Here is a 12,918-nt window from a genome sequence, read left to right as displayed (position 1 = left end):
AGCTATTCTAAGAGGAAGGATTACAGCAATACAGGTCTACCTCAAGAAGCAAGAAAAATCTCAAATAAAAACCTATACTTACACCTAGAGAAGACAGAAAAAGAAGAACAAAACCCAAAGCCAGTAGAAGTGAAAAAAATAATATAGAGCAGAAATAAATGAAATAGAGACTACAAAAACTCTATTACATCAAAGTGAAACCAGGAGCCACTTCTTTGAAAAGATCAACAAAACTGACAAACTTTTAGCCAGACTTAAAAAAAAAAAAAAAAAAAAGGCTCAAATAAGTAAAATCAGAATTGAAGGAGGAGAAATAACCATCAGAGAAACACAAAGAATTATAAGAGATTATAAAAGTTTTATGCCAACAAATTAGACAACCTAGAAGAAATGGATAAATTCCTACAAACATATAACCTTTCAAAACTGAATCAAGAAGAAACAGAATATTCAACAGACTGATAACTGGCAATGAAATTCAATCAGTAAATCAACAACAACAACAACAACAACAAAACTCCCCCCCCCCCCAAAAAAAAAAAAAAAAGTCCAGGACCAGATGGGTTCACAGGTGAATTCTACCAAACATGTAAACAAGAGTTCATAATACCTATGCCTCTCAAACTATTCCAAAAATAGAGAATAGGAAGGAAAACTTCCAAATTCATTGTAAGAGGCCACATTACCCTGATACCAATGCCAGATAAAACGCAATACAAAAAACAAACAAACCAACATACAAAAACTATAGACCACTATCTCTGATGAACACAGATGCAAAAATATTCAAAATATAAGCAAATCAAATTGAACAATACATTAAAAAAAAAAATCATTCACCAGGGTACCTGGGTGGCTCAGGTGAGCATCTGACTAGGCTGAGCATCTAACTTCAGTTCAGGTCATGATATCACAGTTTGTGAGTTTGAGCCCTATATGGGGTTCACTGCTGTCAGGGCAGAGCCTGCTTCGGATCATCTGTTCCCCCCCCCTCCCCGCCCCTCCCCTGCTTGCATTGTCTCTCTCAAAAATAAATAAATATTTTTAAAAAATCATTCAGCATGATTAAGTGGGATATATTCTAAGGATGCAAAGGTGGTTCAATATTTGCAAATCAATCAAGGTGATGCATCGCATTAACAAGAGAAAAGATAAAAACCATATGATCATCTCAAAAGATGCAAAAAATGCATTTAGCAAAGTACAACTTTCATTCATGACAAAAACTCTCAACAAAATAGGTTTAGAGGGAACTACTTCAATATAACAAAGTCCATATACTACAAATCCACAGCTAACATCATACTCAGTAGTGAAAAACTAGGAGCTTTTCCTCCAAGATCAGGAACAAGACAAGCATGTCCACTCTTAACCACTTTTAGTCAACATAGTACTGGATATCCTACTCACTGTAATCAGACAAGAAATAAAAGGCATCCAAATTCGTAAGGAAGGAGTAAAACTTTATTTGCAGATGACATACTTGAAATAGAAAACTCTAAAGGCATCACCAAAAAACTACTACAACTGATACATGGATTCAGGAAAGTCACAGGATATATAATTAATATACAGAAATCTACTGAATTTCTATGGCTAATAATGAAATAGCAGAAAGAGAAATTAGGAAAACAATCCCATTTACAATTGTACCAAAAAGAATAAGATACACAGGAATGAACTTAACTATGGAGGTGAAAGACCTGTACTCCAAAAAGTATAAAACAATGATGAAAGAAAAACTGAACACAACAAACAAATGGAAAGATACTCCACGCTTGTAGATGGGAAGAATCAACATTAAGCTGTCTATATTATCCAAAGCAATCTATAAATTTAATGCAATCCCTATCAAAATACCAGTAATATTTTTCACAGACCTAGAACAAAAAACACTAGAATTTGTATGGAACCATAGAAGACCCCAAGTAGCCAAAGCAATCTTAAGAGAGAAAACAAAGCTGGAGGTATCACAATCCCAGACTTGAAGATATATCACGAAGCTATAGTAATCAAAATAGTATGGTACTGGCACAAAAACAGACACATACACCAACAGAACAGAACAAGAGCCTAGAAATACACCCAACAACTCTACAACAAAGGAGGCAAGGATATACATCGGTGAAAAGATAATCATCAACAAATGGTGCTGGGAAAACTGGACAGCTACATGCAAAAAAATGAAACTGGATCACTTTCTAACATCATACACAAAAATAAAACTCAAAATGGATTAAGTCCTAAATGTGAGACCTGAAACCATAAATATCTTAGACGAGAACACAGGGAGTAATTTCTCTGACATCAGCCATAGAAACATTTTTCTAGATAGGTCTCCTTTGGCAGGGGAAACAAAAGCAAAAATAAACTATTAGGACTATACCAAATAAAATGCTTTTGTACAGCAAAGGAAACCATCAACAAAACAAAAAGGCCACCTACTGAATGGGAGAAGATACTTGCAAATGAGGTATCTGATAAGGGGTTAATATCCAAACTATATAAAAACCCCATACAACTCAACACCAAAAAAACAAACCAATTAAAAAGTGGGCAGAGGACCTGAATAGACATTGTTCCAAATACAACATCCAGATGGCCAACAGACAGATGAAAAGATGCTCAACATCAGTCATCATCAGGGAAATGCAAATCAAAATCAAAATGAGTTATTACCTTACACCAGTCAGAAGAGCTAAAATCAAAAAGACAAGAAATAACAAGTGTCGGTGAGGATCTGGAGAAGAAAGGAAACTTCGTGCACTGTTGGTGGGAATATAAACTGGCAAGGCCACTGTGGAAAACAGTATGGAGGTTAGTCAAAAATTAAAAATAGAAACACCATATGATCCAGTAATTCCACTAATGGGCATTTACCCAAAGAAAACAAAAACACTAATTGGAAAAGATACATGTAACCCTATGTTTATTGCAGCATGATTTACAATAGCTGAGATATGGAAGCAATGTAAGTGTCCATCAAAAGATGGCTAAAGAAGATGTAGTATGTGTGTGTATATGTAAAATGGATTATGCAGCCATAAAAAAGGATGAAATTGGGGCACTTGGGTGGCTCAGTGGGTTAAGCATCCAACTCTTGATTTTGGCTCAGGTCTTGATTTCATGGTTCGTGGGATCAAGCCCATGTCCAGCTCTGCACTGACAGGGCAGAGCTTGCTGGGGATTCTCTCCTTCCTCGTATCTTCCATCATATCTCCAAATACGATACGACTCCACTCATAAGTGGAATCCAAAAAAACCAAAAACAAATGAACAAAAAGCAAAATCAGACCTACAGAGAACAAACTGAGAGGTGCCAGAGGGGAAGAGGGTGGGGCATTGGGCAAAATGGGTGAAAGAAAGAGGGAGAAACAGGCTTCTAGCTATGGAATGAATAAAACATGGAAATAAAAGTCACAGTATAAGGAATACAGTTAATGATACCGTATTGATGATGTAACGGGGCAGATGGTAGCTATATGTAGCATAAATGTAGCATAATGTGTAAACATGTCAAATCACTAAGTTGTACACTTGAAAGTAATGAAGCATTGTGTATCAACTACACTCAAAAAAAAATTAAAATCAAAAGATAAAAGTACACTTATTGTGATGAACGCTGAGTAATGTATGAATTGTTGAATCATTATTAAATGCTACACCTGAAAGTAATAACACCATGTTAATTACACTTAAGAAAAAATCACACACAGCATTTAGCTTAAGGATTCTACTTCTCAGAAATTATTTGAAGGAAATAATCTAAAACGATGATAAAGATTTATTTGTAAATATGTTCAATGAATATTATTTGTAACATAGAAACAGAAACAGTAAGTGGGAAATAATTATTCAAGTTACAGTAAGCTTATATTATGACTGTTACACAACTATTATTAATAGTTCTTAAAAATATAGAGAAGTGCTTAGACTAAAATTTTAAATTAAAAAGATTAGTATTTAGGGGTGCCTGGGAGGCTCAGTTGGTTAAGTGTCCAACTTCGGCTCAGATCATGATCTCATGGTTAGTGGGCTTGAGCCCCATGTCAGGTTCTGTACTGATAGCTCAGAGCCGAGAGCCTGGTTCAGATTCTGTGTCTCCCTCTCTCTCTCTGTCCCTCCCCAACTCATGCTCTGTCTCTGTCTCTCAAAAATGAACAAAAATGTTTAAAAAAATGTTTAAAAAAAAAACCTGGTATATAAGTGAATTCTCAACAGGAGGTATGTATAAAAAAAGACCAGGGAAAATTAGATACAAATATGACAAAAATGTTACCAGTGTGTGAAAAACATTGGGGATTATTTTATTTTTCTGCTTTATACTTTTTGGAAAATTTTTCTTCAATGAGCATGAATTACTTTTCTAATAGGAAAAACAGAAAAAAATGAAATGATTTTATCACATATGCTAACTTCCCCATCTGTGAACTATCAGTCATTTTATTTTCTAAATTCTGTATAAAATGGGTATTTCATAAAATTTAAACATTAATTAAAAGATTATATATAGAAAAATGTTTCCAACAAAGTAAAAGCAATGTGTATATAAGGAATAACGTGTAAAATATAAATTTGTACAGAAGATAAGCAATTAAATGCAAGAGCAGAAAGGAAACAGTGTTAAGCTGATGGATGAAAGACATTTTTTCACTTTTCAAAATGCAATTTAATGGTAATGTTATCCTGTCTTTCTGATAATTTAACAAAAATTATTTTTCACTTCTCATTAAAGAAATATTCATCTTATCCACTTAAAGAAGCCACACATACAAAAGTAACTTTAGGGGAATTTACAAGGAAGTTACACAATAAGAGCTATTCTTCTAGTAACAAATCAGAAGGGATCAACCTATGTTTACTGTCTCAGGTAACATTTGCCTCAGCACTATTTGCCACTAATATACCAATTGTATACAGTTCTTCTGAAGTACCAAAGAGCATTATTCTTACCATATAAATCTTTGAAATTAAACATTAAATGCACTTTACAAGCTTATATATCAAATCATGGGTGGAATCAGAACATTTGGCTGACAAGTCAACATGACTGAGTGGTCCCACAGTGAAAGGGTTTCTGAAAGCAGTAAAAGTCAGTAGTAAAACATGGAGTTCTCTACCTTTTAAGTTTAAATAAATTAGACTTTTTTCCAACTTAAAATTTGACTTTTAAGGTATAAAAATTTATATAATGAAATAAATTCTCATGAAGATTTCATTTGACTTTTCTAATGGTGGGTAAGGAAAACAGATTGGAGAAAAGGTAAATGTCACTACATTTTTAGATCCATAGAAATTGAACCAAGGATTATCAGGACTATAAAAGAAATGATTAAAAATATTCTATCTCAAAAATTATTTAAACAAATCAAAAAAATGACAACTCAATTTTAAAAAATGGGCCAAAGGATAAAAACGCAATTTACAAAAGAAACAACATATCTTATAAAAACCATGTAATTGGGGTGCCTGGGTGGCTCAGTCAGTTATTGTCTGACTTCGGCTCAGGTCATTATCTTAAGGCTCGTTAAGTTGGACCCCCTGTCAGGCTCTGTGCTGACAGCTTTTTCAAGCCTGGAGCCTGCTTTGGATTCTGTGTTTCCCTCTCTCTCTGGTCCTCCCTGCCTGCCCACCTGCTCACTTTCCCTCTCTCTCTCAAAAATAAATAAAACATCAAAAATAAAATAAAACCATATAATCAAAGTAAATAAAAAATATTAAATGAGATATGTGAATTCGAATAAAAAATATTATTTTCCCCTATCAACTGAGAAAAATGTTAAAAATCAATATTCCTGGCAAATGATTTCTTCCTGGTGAAACTTAACAGGTGCTACTTTTCTAGAGGGTAATTTGGCATCTCATGCCGTAACATAGATGTAAGGACATACTCCTTGACCTAGGAAAGTACATTACCATGGGATTACTCTGAGGGAAAAATCAGATAAGCACACAGAGATAGATATAGATACAGATATATAAATATACAGGAATGCTTTCTGAAACATTATCTTAGAAAGTGAAACAGCAAGAGAGGGAAATAATCTAAATGTTCAATAATAGGAAATTGATCAAATAAAATACAGTCATATGTAAGGATACTAATTAGCCACGCTTTAGACTTTTTTTTTTTTTTAACTTGGGGAAATGGTAAGTCATTAAGTAAAAAAAAAAACATATGTATAGACAATATCAATTTCATTACTAACATATAAAATATATGTGAACAACTAAGAGGATATGAACCAAATACTAATAGCGGTGATGTCCTGGTCTGGATGGTGGCACTAAAGATGTTTATTTTCTTCTCTTTTCAACAATGTCTACAATGAACATGTGTTCCTTATGTTATTGGGGAACACACATAAATCCTATGCCTATCTAAGAGGATATGAACCAAATATTAATAGCGGTGATGTCCTGGTCTGGATGGTGGCATTAAAGATGTTTATTTTCTTCTCTTTTCAACAATGTCTACAATGAACATGTGTTCCTCATGTTATTGGGGAACACACATAAATACTATGCCTATCTTAGAGAAGAACTTAAATTTTAGCATCATTTTTCAGTCTAATTCATCCAAGATTTATCACTTTAACTGTTAAAGTGTTTTTAAATGTTTTTTAAAATGATCTTCTGATGAAATCCCCAAAAGTAATTGTCTTTTCATTCTTTTGAAAATCTCAAACTAGATATGTACTGGCTATTTCTCTTTGAAGGGTGAGAAAGCATTCTCCACAAACCTTCTGTATAAAGGCATATAAATACATTTTAAAAAAACCATTTTTTCAAAAATATGGATGTAGAAGGTGAAAGAAGTGCTAGGTACACTAAATAGCAAAGAATGATCTTAGTGAATTTCTGGACTCCAGTTGGCTCCAAGGAAACTGCCTCTGCCATCAGCAGTGGCCCGTAAGTCATATGTCATCATATGAATCCAGGAAGAGAGGCCAGTTTCAGTCATTTCCAAATAAATGTTTTCTTAATTGCCTGATATTGAGAGAGAATTTCCCAGGAGAATTAGAATCAGAACACATTAAACTCTGTTAAAGTTAAAAATTTCTCCAGAATATAAAAATTTACACAATTTCTATTTTGGATGTTTGTCCCCAACTACTCCCTCAAAAGAACAGATCATTTTGAGCAATATTTAGCAGAATAATTTGCCAACTATTACTTGCCTGGGGTGCCAAGAAACTAGAGAACAGTTTCTAATAAAGCATATATATTCCACGACAAATGTAATTTTCGTTTCAACACACTATAAAGACCATACATAGGCCCAGATATAAATACTAGTGATAATACTATTTGGTAAAAACAAGTCCTTCTGTTGTACATAGTACTGCTGCTAAATATTGAATATTTCACTGCACAAGATTATTACTAAGACTATTGAGAGGAGTCTTAAAACTTTAAAGCAAAATATAAAATTCAAATGTATTAAAAAAAAGTTAAGTTCTCTTCTTCAAGAAATATTGTGATCAGAGTATAATATCTTCTCGTTTCTACCCTTGCTCTAAAAATGCAATTTTGATAATTTAACTATTTGGAAAGCTATAAAAATATATTTTAAGGTAGTACAGAATTATGCCTAAACTTAAAAGCCCCAAAATGCACACAGACAGCTTTTCAGTGAAAACAAACAAACAAACAAAGAAACAAACCAGTTTTCAGGCTGTCCTTGCTATCAGTTTTGCATTCCAGGTTCTCTTAAGGATAAGTAAGTAGCCCAACACTGAATTTCAGAACCTCTGTGAAACAGCTTCAAGATTCCACAAACCACACACTTACATGCTCTTTAGCTAAGCAATACAAGAGGAACGGTATTGAGGGGAATTTAATTATCTGTCACAGAAAAAATCTGACAATAACTAATGGTTATTTTGGGGTGGTGATATTATGGGTAATTCTTTTCATTATCTATACTTTAAAATTTTTCAATTATAAACATGATTGATTTGATAATACATATTACTTTTTAATGTGAAAATAGTATCTTCTCACTTGGTAATTTCCCTTCTAGGAATTCACCTCCAAATTTCACTACCCACTCCTGCTCCCTCCCCCAGGAAAAAATGCACAGAGTTACATATACAAAGATTAGTCACTGCAAATTATTTACTCTAAGTGAAAACTGAAAATTATGTAATGTTTAATAAGAAAATTGTTAAATAAGAGGATTCATCCACTAGGTGAAACACTATGCAGCTATTAAAAATATTTTATGAAGTTAGATATATTAAGCAAAATATGCTATAATGATAAATGGAAAAAAGGATACAATTTATACAAGTGTATATAGTATATGATCTCATCTATGGAAAAAAATTTTAAAGGCTAGAGGGAAATATGTCAAAAGAATGATTTACTCCCACTGGTGGAGGAATTACACATGTACTCTTTGTACACTATATGCTTCTTTCTATTTTTTATAGTAAGACTCTATTTCTTTAATACAAAACAAAAAAAAAGTTTAACGGCACAAACAACTTTTCTGGAATTTTATTTAACAGACAAAACCAACAAAAAAAACTAGCCATACAATTAGAAGGAAACAATTCCTTGCTAGCACAGTATTCATAAAATAAAACACTACTCAAGGACACACACAGCATAGCAAACTAGCAACCACTATTGCCTAAAATAGTTTAACAGTCTAAATGCTATTATTCTTTTCCCATTATGCTAATTTTACAAAATTAGCTACTCTAATTCATAAACCACAAACCAACACTACAAAGCTTTTCTGAAGTATTATATTAGGAAGCTGGATTCTACCACCACCTGCCTTGCCTTTTGTGTGCAAAATTTACATAGAGATCTAACATAAGAATACTGCTTCAGATGAGAATGTAATTACATTTCTTAAACAATGTTAAGCTATTTGATAGATTAGACCAAAATGAAGATCTCTTTTTGTGTACTGATTTTTCTTTTCCTAAAAGGCAAACAGTCTTGGATCTCCCAAGCTGTGTAGAAAATACATCATTCTTCCGTGATTCAGAACGAGTGACAGAGAAGTGCCAAGTGAAAATAACAGGGTCCCTGGAGTGCCTGGGTGGCTCAGTTGGTTAAGCAGACAACTCATTTCAGCTCAGGTCTCGGTCTCAGGGTTCCTGGAATCGAGCCCTGCCTTGGGCTCTGCGTTCACAGAGCTGAGCCTGCTTGAGATTCCCTCTCCCTCTCTCCTTGCCCCTCTCTCTTTCTCTCTCTCAAAAAATAAACATTAAAAAAAATAACGGGGTCCAATTTTTCATCACACAGACATTTAAATTAAGTCCTAAAATTTGCCATGGGTTCAAACTTGGAAAACAAGACCTCTAAGTTTTAAAACACAAACTTACATTGATTTTAAGACATACTATATCGAAGAAATTTCTCTAAGCGTAAGTACGATCATGGTATTTATCTGATATTGTTCTTTACACCACTTTAATTTCTCTCACTGTAATTACTGTAATACGTTCAGCAATGAGAACCTAAAATAATAAATAAAACGTTAAGGGTGCCACTAGCCATCTTATTTACAGTATTTGAGGTAGCTGTATTGATTGAAGACACAAATACTTATCCAGCGAAAGAAGATAACAAACACTGCTTTAAAAATCCTCATTAATAGTATACTTTAAGAAACAACTGTCTCAGTGCTGTTGCTAAACAATTCTTAATGCAAATTACAGAGAAAGTTCACAGAGCAACTCTCCAAAACTTCAGATCTACAAGAACTTTTTCTCTTCACTACCTTCCTATTTCCCTCATTCCTCTCAACTTTAAAATCGCCACTCACACCAAATTACCAGGAACATGCACCCATCTTAAATTCACATTATTTCTTATTATATGTTAAGGGCACCTTTTTTAAAAACCTTTTTTTAAGTTTATTTATTATTATTTTTTTTTGAGAGAGAGAGAGAGACTGACAGAGCATGAGCGGGGGAGGGGCAGAGAGCGAGAGGGAGGGAAAGAGCCAGGATCCCGAGCAGGCTCCCCACCGTCCGGGCAGAGCCCCACCAGGGGCTGGAACCCACCAACCATGAGGTCAGAATGTGAGCTGAAACCGAGTCCAAGGCTTAACCGACTGAGCCACCCAGGTGCCCCAAGGCCACCTTCTTTTGAAAAGCAAAGGGAGACAGGTGGGTTCTGTGGACTAGAAATTGAGCTTTTAAATTAAATCATTTTACACATGTATACGAGGATCTGAGCGATCTTTCAGGATCCAACCTGTGCCTTCAATTACAAAGGCATCGATCTCAGTATCTGATAGCCAAACCACCGTACTGCTCCACAGTGCCCCCTAGCTCCACCAGATATATCAGTTTAAAAGGCACTCGGTTTAAACTGTCAACCTCAAGCTAAAGTGTCGCTCACACCAGCTCCACATAAACAGTTCTTAAATCGATACCGTATTATCTAAATTCGACCTAATAAATAACAGCTGAATTAATTAAACTGTTAAAAGCTGATGAGAAAAAAAATTATGAACTAATGGGTTTGGAATTGAACCACATAAAAAATGTTCAGAAGTTCTGTAGACGTTTTCTTTAACGCACAATTGGTTCGATTTTTAGAGTCCGTAAGCAAGGGCTCATATACAGATATACAATTAAAAATGCCTTCTTTTAATGTAATTTATGGGGAAAAGAGCAAGGCATTAGGCCATGGTTCTTTAGAGGGATGGCAACAATTTCTTCATTTTTAGCAATGCTGGGATCAGGATTAAGTAATCTCATTACAGTCCCATTATTTATCATTACAAACTTAGCATAATTGGTAACAATGGTAAATTTGTGACCTTGGTCCTGATACCAAAAAAATAAGTCAGATTCGGAATCCCTCAGGACTAGTGGGGGGGTGGGGGGGTGGGGAGGACAAAAACTGAAGATGACATAAGGCCAGATGCCCCTACTTTTTGGAAATGGACTCCTTCACATTAAGCAAAACTTCCAAGAACAACAGCAACAAAAATGACTCAAGTTTTCAAATGTCCTTCACCTTACATAGCCATTCTGGGGGGAAAAAAAAAAAAAAAAAGTCCTAGGTTATTGCATATTCAAGCTGTAGTGCATTTGCACTAATAAGGGGAAAAACTGAATAGGATGAAAACCGGGTAGAAAAAAAAAAATACTGAAAAAGGACGAAACTCCAGACCAACTACAATAAGGCAGGGTAGAGTACGTCAAAAACACAAGGTTTTATTCTAAAGAATGGTTTTGTTTCAACTGTTTTTCTGAAGTATTTAATTTGCACGTCTTAAAATAGAGACCCTGAGGAGAGCAGCTTGAGGCAGTGAAAGGAAGGGGGGCGGGTTAGGTAAGAACAGAGACTCGTGAGAAGATATGTGCGGTGCATTAGAATGTGCAGCGGAGGGGGGGGGGGGGGATGCAGGATTCGGCGTCGGGAAGCAGTTGAGGGCTTTAGGAGTAGAGAGGCGGCCTCAGATGTGGCTTAAGGAACGCGTCTTCGCAGCCAGAACGCACACCTGGTAAAGGGACAACCTAGGCGAAGAAAGACCGAGCCACCGACTGTGCAAAAGGCAAGGGATGACCATTTTAACACCAGTTCTATTGTCTGGAGTATTAGATGGAAATGCCTCAGGCACGAGATCAAGCGAGGCTGACACCAGATCCGAGACGCTGTCGGGCAAAAGCAGGGAGACGAGATGGACAATGGCCGGCCGGGCATTCCCGGCCACCGGGGGCCCCCCGTCCTCGCCGGGCCAAGGAGGGGCGCCCCGGTCATGGGGGCCGCGCGATGCCCCGTCGCGGGAGTCCGGGCGCAGGCGGCCCCGTCCCTCGCCGCGCAGCCCGGGAGCACCCAGACTTCCCCTCCCACCCCACCCCCAGCTGAAAGCAGGGAAGACGCGGAACTTGGGCTCTGGAGCCGAGGCCACAGACCAGGTCACGGCCCGGGTGGGAGGCTCTGGGCGAAATTCTGTGTGGCCACCGAGGGCGGCGTAGAAAAGGCAAAGCCCCGGCTGGTCGGGTTACTGAGCGGACGACACTCGACTCCGGGGGAGCGGGCCCCGAGCCCTTCGGCGCCCACCGACCCCCTGAACCTCCCAGGTCCTCACTGTCCCAGGCCCCTCGCCTCAGCTGGAGACCCAGCCCCCCCCCCACCCCAACCCCCCGCTGCAGCCGCCCCTCCCGGCCAACAGCTCCTCTCCCGGACCCTCGCCTCGGACGCTCCCGCCGAGCCCCGGGCCGCACCTCCGTCTTGGTGATCCGGTGCCGCCCCAGCTTCACCACAGCGAAGTTACCCTTGCCCAGCGTGCCCTCGATGTCGTAGAACCCCACCCGGACCGGCCCGCGCTGCAAGTGCTTCGGGCCATCCGCCATGACCATGCTGGGCCCCGCTGCTAGACACGGCGGACTGGAGCGCGGGCTGGCGGGCCGGCGGCGCGGCTGGGCTCCGGCGACGCCGCTCCGCTCGCTCCCTCGCTCACTCCCTCCCGCTCCGCAGGGCCCAGCCAGGCGCGCGCCGCCGCTGACGTGCGCCGACGTCAGGGGGCCGGGGCTGGGAGGCGGGGGCGGGCCCGGGCCTCGATTGGTCACCATGGCGACCGGAGCACCGCCGACGTCGGCGGCGGGGAGGGAGGGAGGGAAGACGGGCGGGGCCTGGACGGCGCGTTCTTTCCGGACTCCGGTGCCCGGGGTTCTCGACTGCCTCGCGGCTGCCAGGGGCGGGGTCGCCGCCTGGCCCGCCCAGTTCCTCGGCCACCCAGACGAAGGGCAAGAGCGAGCCCTGGTGGGCGGAACGGAGGGGTGCAGAGACCTGGCCCGGGTCTGCGGTCTCCTTCCCCTGCCTCGGCGTTCTCCGCCTACCTGGGGAGCTTCCCGCCAAAACCGCTCACCTGTGACTGCGTTTGGCACCGGGCAAGAACTGTGGCTGAGCGACGCGTTGCTCACAGGCTCCTTT

General features: G+C 38.8%; 1 protein-coding gene across 1 annotated transcript in view; it reads right to left on the bottom strand.

Annotated features, from left to right (window-relative positions):
• The window catches only part of SIK2 (salt inducible kinase 2), a 118,102-nt gene extending 105,675 nt beyond the window's left edge, over positions 1 to 12,427 (bottom strand). Inside the window, exon 1 of the mRNA XM_042906942.1 lies at positions 12,210 to 12,427. Coding sequence (XP_042762876.1) covers positions 12,210 to 12,344 — 135 coding nt within the window. The 5' untranslated portion in view covers positions 12,345 to 12,427. The remainder of the gene's footprint in view (positions 1 to 12,209) is intronic.
• Positions 12,428 to 12,918: the final 491 nt, after the last annotated feature.

This window comes from Panthera leo, chromosome D1, assembly GCF_018350215.1.
Source record: "Panthera leo isolate Ple1 chromosome D1, P.leo_Ple1_pat1.1, whole genome shotgun sequence".
In the NCBI taxonomy this organism is placed as follows: domain Eukaryota; kingdom Metazoa; phylum Chordata; class Mammalia; order Carnivora; family Felidae; genus Panthera; species Panthera leo.
The sequence above is the reverse complement of the archived record's forward strand: the minus strand, read 5'-3'. Positions and strand labels throughout refer to the sequence as shown.